Source organism: Catharus ustulatus, chromosome 1 (genome assembly GCF_009819885.2).
Source record: "Catharus ustulatus isolate bCatUst1 chromosome 1, bCatUst1.pri.v2, whole genome shotgun sequence".
Classification (NCBI taxonomy): domain Eukaryota; kingdom Metazoa; phylum Chordata; class Aves; order Passeriformes; family Turdidae; genus Catharus; species Catharus ustulatus.
The window spans coordinates 71,453,320-71,462,366 of NC_046221.1; the positions used below are offsets into that span (position 1 = coordinate 71,453,320).

Here is a 9,047-nt window from a genome sequence, read left to right on the forward strand (position 1 = left end):
GAGTTCCTTGTTGTCAGCGTCAAATCTCATTTTTATGTTCTTTTGTAGCATCACATTTTTACTTTGTTGATCTTCCTTTTATACAGATGTACAGAGAAATTATCAAAGCACTTCAAGAAGCTGGAAAAAATGATTCTACTATAGCAGTTATTACTGGTACGTTTTATATTATACCAAGGTATAGTACTGACATGAAATACCTACCTGTGTTTAGATTAAGGTAATATTAAGTGAGGAACGTCTTTCCTCTATTATAGACCAAAGATTTTCCAAAGTGTTTTGGCAAATTTTCTTTAAGCTGGTGTTTTGAATTCTTAAGCAAGCTTTTGTTACATCAAAACATCTTTCGCAACTGAGAAGATGGACGTGGAATACTCCTAAGGGCTTTTTTACTTTTGAGTAGTTGCTTGTCTGGCCCATCCTCATTGCAGAAAAGTGTCTTTTTAGGAAATTAGCCAAAATTTTTGGCTAGCTAAGTAGTGTGAATTTAATGTGAATTTGGGCTTGTCTTTTTTACTCTGAGGTAATTGCTTGCAAATTCTTCTCCACTGTCTGCTTTACCAACACCTGGTTCCCATTCCCAGGATGCTGGATTTCCTTTCTGTAGCAATGACTGTGCACCACAGCCCTTACAAGACAAGAAAGGTGATTCACACAACTGAAGCTGGAAAGTCTAACACATTATATAGCTGTGAGTCAACAGCAAACACCTCTGCAAAACCTTTCTGTTCCTTTTCACACAGTGAATTAGAGCACTGCAGTATAAATTAGCTCCCATCCTGTGGATGTCCTCATGGAACATAGGATGATTTAGGCAATTCAGCTTTCAAATGCTTCTTGCTTTTTTGGTGGTGCTTCAGACTGACTTATACATTGAATACAAGCTTATCTGTTTCTTACTGAAGAATCTCATCTTTCAATGCAGTGCTGTCAGTCTTATCCTTAGACTGCTATGCCTTTTTCTAAATAAACATTAAAAATGTGAAGCTCTACTACATATTAAATAGGTTATTCTGTATACTTTTGATTTCTTCATCAGTTTGAAGGTGGGTGAAGGGAGATGCATCAACTTTCGTTTCCATGGTCCTGTTTAAAAAGAAGTTTCTCGCATCTAATTGTTTGAATGGTTGCAAATTGACAGAAAAAAAAACCCCTGAGGAAGTGTGTAGGGAAAGAAATAAAATATTTTTTTCCATCTGACAGTTATAGAAAAAAAATTAATTTTCCCCATCAAATATTTCATGGCTAACATTGTTTGGCTTTTTGCTGATTGTTTTTTTCAACAAATTGACAGTCAAAACTTACTTTTAAACCTTAGATGTCCTTTAAGATATTGTGTATACTTTGAGAAAATCCTTCTAAATACCTAATGTTATTAGATATTCAGGATGAAATTCTTTCGTAAATTTAATAAATGAAAGCTTCTCTTCTCTTTCCTACTCAGAAACCATTGGTGCATTTACTCCTATGTGTTCTCTGCAGGAAATGGAGACTACTATAGTAGTGGAAATGATCTGAATAATTTCACTAATGTCAAGCCTGGTGAAATGGAGAAGATGGCAAAAGATGGAGCAGTATTACTCAAGTAGAATATCTTGGTTTCATATATGCATGTTACTGTAATGGGAAAATATAATTTGCATTTGTTAGAAATAAAAATTAGGCTTTGTTAGAAAACACAACAGTAGAGACCCAGTTATGCTACAATTCATCTATTTAGGTGACTGTGTCTAAGGGCTCACCGTGTACATAAACACAAGGATCATGTGGGAGGAAATGGTATTAATTGTATGAAATAAATAGATGAATATTAAAAGTGTTTTTAAGTATAGTGATGCTACAGACTTGGTTTCCTTGTTTAGACCCCAAAGTACATACAGGTGTAATGACAAAAACATTGTTTTAACTGTGTATGAAAAAATTGTGGGGTTTTTGATATCCAGCAGTGTCTACGCTAGCAGGAAATGCCAGAATACCTTCACTGGCAGACTTCTTTGAACAGGTGTAATGAGCTTGTTCAAAATTGCCCGGTAATTCTGGGATCTTTGTTCTGCCTTTAAGTTTTAATGTACCTCTTAAATGAAATTATTTTCTAAGGCAAAGTAGATAGGGTTATCATCTCGCGTAAGGGTCTGTTTCTTTTTTTCCCTTACTTAAGCAGATTTTGTCTTTTTTACTTCTGTATGTGATAATTGCATCTGAGAGATGCTTGCAAATTGGATTGTTTCCTTAGGCAGTTGTGGCTGGTGGAAAAACTAAAATACACATAAAATCGGTGGTTTTGGGTTATGTTTTAAAGATGAACTGCAAGTAAATTACAGTAATTTCACGATTACAAGCCGCACTGACTATAAGCTGCATCTCCGGATGTCGGCAACATTTCGTTCTTTGTCCATACACACGGGGCTGGCAGGAGGGAGCCCCCGACTCCCCCCAAGCCGCGGGGATGGCAGCATGGAGCCCCCCGCCTCCCCCCTGGGCTGCCAGCATGGAGCCCGTCTCCACCTGCCGTGCAACAGAGTAACCAATTTGTAACAATCGCGCAATCCTGGGTTTTACTGGTGGGTGCTCGGCTCGGCACCTCGGCTGCACTTCCGGGGTTGGAAATTTCAGAAAATTTTTCACTTATTAGCCGCTCGTGAGTGTAAGCCGCATTTCCGGGATGGGAACAAAATTTTAGTCAAAATGGTGCGGCTTATAATCGTGAAATTACTGTACTCAGTTTTGCAGCTTTTACTCACAGCTGCCCCTTGAAGTGATAATGATGCAGTGTGAGCATGTTGTAAAGATGCTACTCCATAGTACTGGGCAGGTGTTCCAGCCTGTGGTGTTTTGTAGGGTGATCAGCACAATGCAGGGTCTCATGTGCTTTATGGTCTTTCACCTTGCTCTTGTGAGAAACCTGTGCTTGCTGGGCTGCTGCTATTACACAGGCACAGTACTTTATCACAACCAGTGCAGAGAGATGCCAGAGAAATTGAGTTTTTACAACACTCTTCTCTTTTGGATAATGTTTTATTTTGAGAATGCATTTTGCACCTCTTGGATGGAGAAGCAGCTGTCAGATGAAACAAAATGCTGTTTCTCAAACCTGTACAGAAGAGCACTAGGGAATTCTGTGTTGTGGTAACATCACAGAGTTGGTGCCCATTGGGGTTTCACTGCAGAACAGAGTCTGTGAAGGGAATTACTATCCCATGAGCGGAGCTGGGATAGATGTGTAGGCAGAGGCCTCTTGTCAGTGAGCTGTGTTCAGCAATTGTAGCTGAAGAGGAAAACACTTCCATAACTTGATCACAGGAACTAGGAAAGGTCTGCTGACATGTACATGTTTGATTCTTAGTTGCCAGAGAAATGCAGCTGTTTCAAATAGTTCTTATTTTGTCAGAATTCATTTCTGAAAGGCTCAAAAACCATACATTACCTAGTTTCTATCTAGCTCATGTGTTTTGTTATGCAGTGTCTAATCATGTGTTTTGCAATTTGTTTATATTGGATGAAAAACACTTGAGATGTGTCTCTTACAATCTTGCATCTTCTATTTTCCCTTCTCTCTAGAGAGTTTGTGGGTCAGTTTATTGATTTTCCTAAGCCACTGATTGCAGTGGTAAATGGCCCAGCTATCGGAATTTGTGTAACAGTCCTTGGTTTGTGTGACCTTGTCTATGCTTCTGATAGGGTAAGTACATTACATGGCCTATCCCAAGACAGTCTTAAATCCTCTTTCTGTATTAAATATTACGTGATTTGGGGTAATCTGAAAGAAAAGAACACTTCAGAAAAATCTAAAGGCTTTGTATATCACATCAAGGAACACTGACCTATATTAATAACCAGCACAGGAATGCATCTGTCCGTGGTTAACATGCATGGAATTTCCCATGCTGTAGTTATGCTTATCTAGTTACTGACTCCAGCTTAGAGGCTCTTTTCTAAGAGTCTCTCTTCTAAGCTGGTGTGAAATGGTGTTTGTAAGGTCCCTTTTAGGTGTGAAAGGGAGAGCAAAAGTTTATTATGGCATGGAAATTCAGTAACTGGCTGACTTCTTTACAGATCACTGATGACTGTGTCACTCCTGACACATGGTTGTATAATGTGTGTGATTTATTCAGTTAGTTATGGCCCAGAGATCCTTTCTTTTACTAGAAAAATGTTAGCTTCTCCCTCTTTCACCCCCTCTCATCTGATCTATTTTGCTACAGAGTGAACCTATTTTTCCTTGTTCCTCAGTTTAATGAACAGTCTATATTCATCCTCTCTTGAAGTAACCTTAGCCGTCAGTGTACTTAGCCTATTAAATGTATCTCAGCTTTACCTTCTGAGTCTTTTCCTTTTTTTGAGCTGAACACCTGCCATTTGTTCAGCTTTTTCTCATGCAGCCTGCAGTCACATTCCTCAGGACTCCTTCCATTTGCTCTGTGTCTCTTTAAGCATAGTAGTACAAGCTGGACACATCACTCTAGCTTATGTCTTACTGATGTGAAATGGAGCAGAAGAACTTCTCTGCATTCTGTATTTCTGATTTGACTCCCCACTGTGTTATTTGATGTATATTCTTGTGATCTGATCTAACACCTGGATCCCTTACTGCAAAGTTTCCAGTAAAACAGTTTTCTCTATTGTATATCACATGCTACATACCAAGATGTTCCTGAGAAACTTTAACTTGTCCATCAGTAGTATCTTCTTACTCATACCTCTCAATTTTATTAAGGCTATTTGGAAGTCTAGTCAATTGCCCTCAGCATATCATCTCCTTATACCCATCAGTTAGTACAGATTTAGTTGAAGTTTAATCCAAATACACATGAAATGTTTTGTCCTGTTAACATTATCCTTCTTTCTTGAATGGCTTGAAATTCATACTTGAACTTCCTTTTACTGGTATATATAATCATTGGTAAATTCATCTTATTTTTGCCCTGTGTTTTTTTTTTTAATTTCTGCATGCTTATATTAGTTGCATACTTACTGTCTGACATAGTGTTTACTTTCTGTATATTTGTGTTTAAAGTTCATGATAAGCTCATTATTTTAGAGTTTGCTAGTGCCTTCCTGCGTGCATTGGGACAGCTTTCGCTTGAACCCTTGGTAACAGTTCTTGTATGATTTCTATAGGATCTAACCTAGCCTTTCACTCAGATTATCCATCGTGACAGTTTTCCTATTACCTTCAAGTTTATTGAAGCCTTCTCAAAGTTGATTTTTCTCTGTGCTAACAGATTTTTCACTGTTTAGTTCTAATTTACAACTATGGTATTATTTATGACTCCTTACTGCATTTCTGACACAGGCCCTTTTTAGATTTGCTTAAAATTTGGCAAAAGAAGATTCAGTGATTTGAATTTTTCAGGAGAAAAATAAACTTGGTGTGCCTTCAGAAAGACAAAGATGCTTTTTGCCTCCTAAGTTATTTGGAATATGTATTTAATAACTTTTAGGGGAAATGTGCATGAACATCCTTTGTGTAAAGATTTTGCACATACACATTAGTTTCTTTAAGTGCTGTATTCAAACAATACAACTTCATCAATAGGGTTGTTGGATGTGGGAATTGAACGACACCAACTTGGTTCTGGGGTGCATTGAGAGGATGAAGCAATGTTACCAGATAGTATTTGAAGGCTGTTACGGTAATAGTTCAGATGTGTTTGGTGAACTCTGTCTCAGTAGAAGTTTGGAAATGAAAAATTAAATCCTAGTACCTCAATTCCATGCTCTAATGTAAGGTTTCCTTTATTTTGTTTTTTTTCCCCAGGCTACGTTTCACAGCCCATTTAGTCAACTTGGGCAGAGCCCAGAAGGATGTTCCTCGTACCTGTTTCCAAAAATTATGGGCTTAGCCAAGGTAAGAATGTCTGCACTACCTGTGGCCTGTGGGATCATCTGATCTTTGTGTTGGTATCCTCTGACCATGAGAGGAAGTGTGATCTTCTGTCCATACTCTTAATTTCTCTGTCTATTCTAGAAATAAGGAAACTAAATAATAGTAGGTAAAAAAAGGAAAAAAAAAGAAAGAGACAGCAGAATCAATTTTTTTTCTCAGAACAGCATACATCCTTTTTGCTTCTTTTGATATCCCACAGAAAAAATTTTGATAGTTTTAAATACTTACCTGATATTTCATGCATTAATATAATGTATTTTTTGAGCAGGGTTTAATCTATAAAGAGCAGAGCAAGTGCTTCATAGACATCCAAGTTCCAAGAGTAGTCTGTTCAGTGAGATTCAACCTGTCAGTACATGTTCTATAAACCTTGGAGTCACTGCAAAAGTGAACAAACACATTTGTGATGAGGTAATTTCAGATTGCAACCTTGGAGGTCTGTTCAAAAAGACATGTACAGTCTTAGTGAAGAGTAGAAACTTTAGGCCAGTCCCTAGTGATGAAGCCCAGGGATTGATTCAGGGTGTGAAACTTGCTCAACCTCTTCATTATAGCCTGGATGATGGGACTGAGTACCCTGCTCGAGCAGGGCCTTTGAAGTAGAGAGCATCTGGAGGTTTCTTATTAACAATAATAAAAATCATCATCATCTATTCTGTGTTCTTTTCAGAGGGCAGATATTAACAAGAAAGAGGGTAAAATGAATGTGATGTGGAAGCATGCAGCTTCCCTGTCAGATAACTCAAGTCTTGTGTCTTGTTGAATCACACTTTGGTTTTTTTTTTATATAGGCAAGCGAGATGTTGCTTTTCAATAAAAAGCTGACTGCAGCAGAAGCCTGTGCCCAGGGACTTGTGACTGAAGTCTTCCCTGACAGCAGTTTTCAGAAGGAAGTTTGGGCAAGATTAGAAGCTTATGCAAGCCTCCCCAAAAATGTCAGTATTTTGAATTTTTCTCCACCTTGTAAGCTTGTAGTATTCCCAATTCTTCTGCCACATCTATCCTGTCGCTTGGTTTTCACTTCATCCTTAATTGAAATAATGAGGCTCAATATATTTTCCTTCAAGCACAGATCTGTCCCTCTGCTGCTGGGAAACAGATCCTTCTTTTCTGCTCTGTCTGCATCTAGGACAGTACACAGTCCACAGAGATGCAGTGGCTGAAAAGCCTTACAAATTAACAGATTAATCCACCTGTGCAGTGTCTCTGTGAGTGCTTTGGGTGGCTTCTCTTAGGTTTTTATTTTGGCAGTAGTTTATATTTAAGAATCTTGCCACTGGTTCTGCAGTATTATTATAGTGTGTGCACACTGGGTACTCAAGATGACACTGGGTGGCTTTAATTTTTGCTGAACTCAATGTTCCTGCTCCCTAGTTTAGGATTTGCAAGATTGATGAAGCCATGGTGGTCTTGTGTTACCTTGGGCAGGAGGAGACAGCTGTACCAGCTGTTGATAATGTGGGTGGCATTTGACACTGCAGATAGTTCAATGGGTTTTGTTTCTTTTGCCCGTCTATTCTGATTATGAGCACTTAGGGGACTGGTGGTTTGTCTCCCATGAGCCTTCTTCACCTTATTGGTAGTATGGGGAATTAAACACAATAAATACTTTCAGCAATAAGGTTGACTAAAAGCTGAGAATTCTGATGTTAATGCACTTGGATTAGGATGCCAGTGGGTTTTGTATTATTTCCTGAAGCATTGAAGTATAGAAAACCTACCTTCCTATTGTTCCTCTCTTTCTCCTCCAGTCCTTGGCAGTGTCCAAGCAGCTGTTACGAAGTATGGAAAAGGAGAAGCTCCATGCAGTCAACAGCAGAGAGTGTGAAGTGCTGACGGAGAGGTGGTTGTCTGATGAATGTGCAAATGCTATCGTCAGCTTCTTCCAGAAGAAATCGAAGCTCTAATCTTCACCAGTAATTTGCCACTTGGCAGCAGCCTAATGTGCTCTCATCATTAATAAACTTCCTCTTCGAATAGTAATTCTTATACCTTTTCATGTGGTATATCTCTGTTCTGAGTACTAGCTTAAACCTGGTTCCCAAAACTAATACACTGTTATGTGCCTTGGATCCATTGTAGCTATTTAGGTTGGGGAAAAAGGTTGATTATTCTGTAGGCATCAGTGATGTTTGTGAATAATACTAAAGCAGATTCTTCCAAAAGAAGCAAGAGATTCTGTAGCACTCTATTTTGATAACTCTTCAATAAATATCTTATGAACAATTCTTTTTATTTGTCTCTGGGAAAGGAAATACTGTATTAATGAAAAAATAGAAGTATTTAATTACTGTTGTGGTGATTCTTATTCTTTCTGTGACACATCCTGAGTGAGAGGGCAAGTAGTTCCTGGGGGCCCTATTTACTATATTATCCTACAAAAAAGCATTCACTTGACAAAACAATAGATGTTTGTTTTGAGCTTTGTGGGTCTAATCTCCAATGTATTTTTCATTAATTGCTTCATATGACTCTTTTTCTGTGGAAAAGTGTGATGTGTTTGCCATCCTCATGGGGAAATGCAGCCCATGATAACCTGTTGATGAATGAAATAGCAGAAACTGGGTGCCAGCATACATCTTACACCAATGGGAGATAAACCACTGCTCTCTGTGAGTGATGAGGATAAATCAACATTACCTCCAGGGAATGGAACTGTGTGGTTTTGGTTAACTTTTGGAAAAGTTAAATCCATGTCTCAGATCACTTAGAAAGTTAATAGCTTCTATGTTCACAAAATGTTTTGAATTAGCATCTTCAGTAACTTAAACACATTTTATAGGTATCTGGTATTAAGAACAATGAAGTCTGATGAATCTCTTAAGACTTAATTTCTATTTATACAACAAAGCAGTAACTTTGGATAATTTCTTCTGAAATACAGTCACTTATTAATTATATCTATTATAATTGGATTTTGAGAATTACATCAGTGTTCCTGAATGTTCCCTTCCAAGGTATCACTGTTGGATGGTGCCCATTTTCCTAATGGGGGTGCAATGTACAATAGGATTCAGGTCCTGCTTGGCACAGTTATGCACACACCCACTATCTGCCTCTGTGTTCCTGTGGAATCACAGGCAAATAATCAAGTGGACCACATGAATAACAGAGGCAAGACACCTGCACCAATTTCAGAAAATAAGGTGCTCTAAGTTTA

General features: G+C 38.2%; 1 protein-coding gene across 5 annotated transcripts in view; it reads left to right on the forward strand.

The window, feature by feature from the left end:
• The window catches only part of ECI2 (enoyl-CoA delta isomerase 2), a 31,058-nt gene extending 22,880 nt beyond the window's left edge, over positions 1-8,178 (forward strand). For all 5 annotated transcript variants that reach the window (XM_033073127.1, XM_033073164.2, XM_033073147.2 and 2 more), the window contains 6 exons: positions 87-156; positions 1,483-1,585; positions 3,559-3,679; positions 5,759-5,848; positions 6,679-6,822; positions 7,639-8,178. In XM_033073127.1, coding sequence (XP_032929018.1) covers positions 87-156; positions 1,483-1,585; positions 3,559-3,679; positions 5,759-5,848; positions 6,679-6,822; positions 7,639-7,794 — 684 coding nt within the window. In that variant the 3' untranslated portion in view covers positions 7,795-8,178. The remainder of the gene's footprint in view (positions 1-86; positions 157-1,482; positions 1,586-3,558; positions 3,680-5,758; positions 5,849-6,678; positions 6,823-7,638) is intronic.
• The last annotated feature ends 869 nt before the right edge of the window (positions 8,179-9,047 follow it).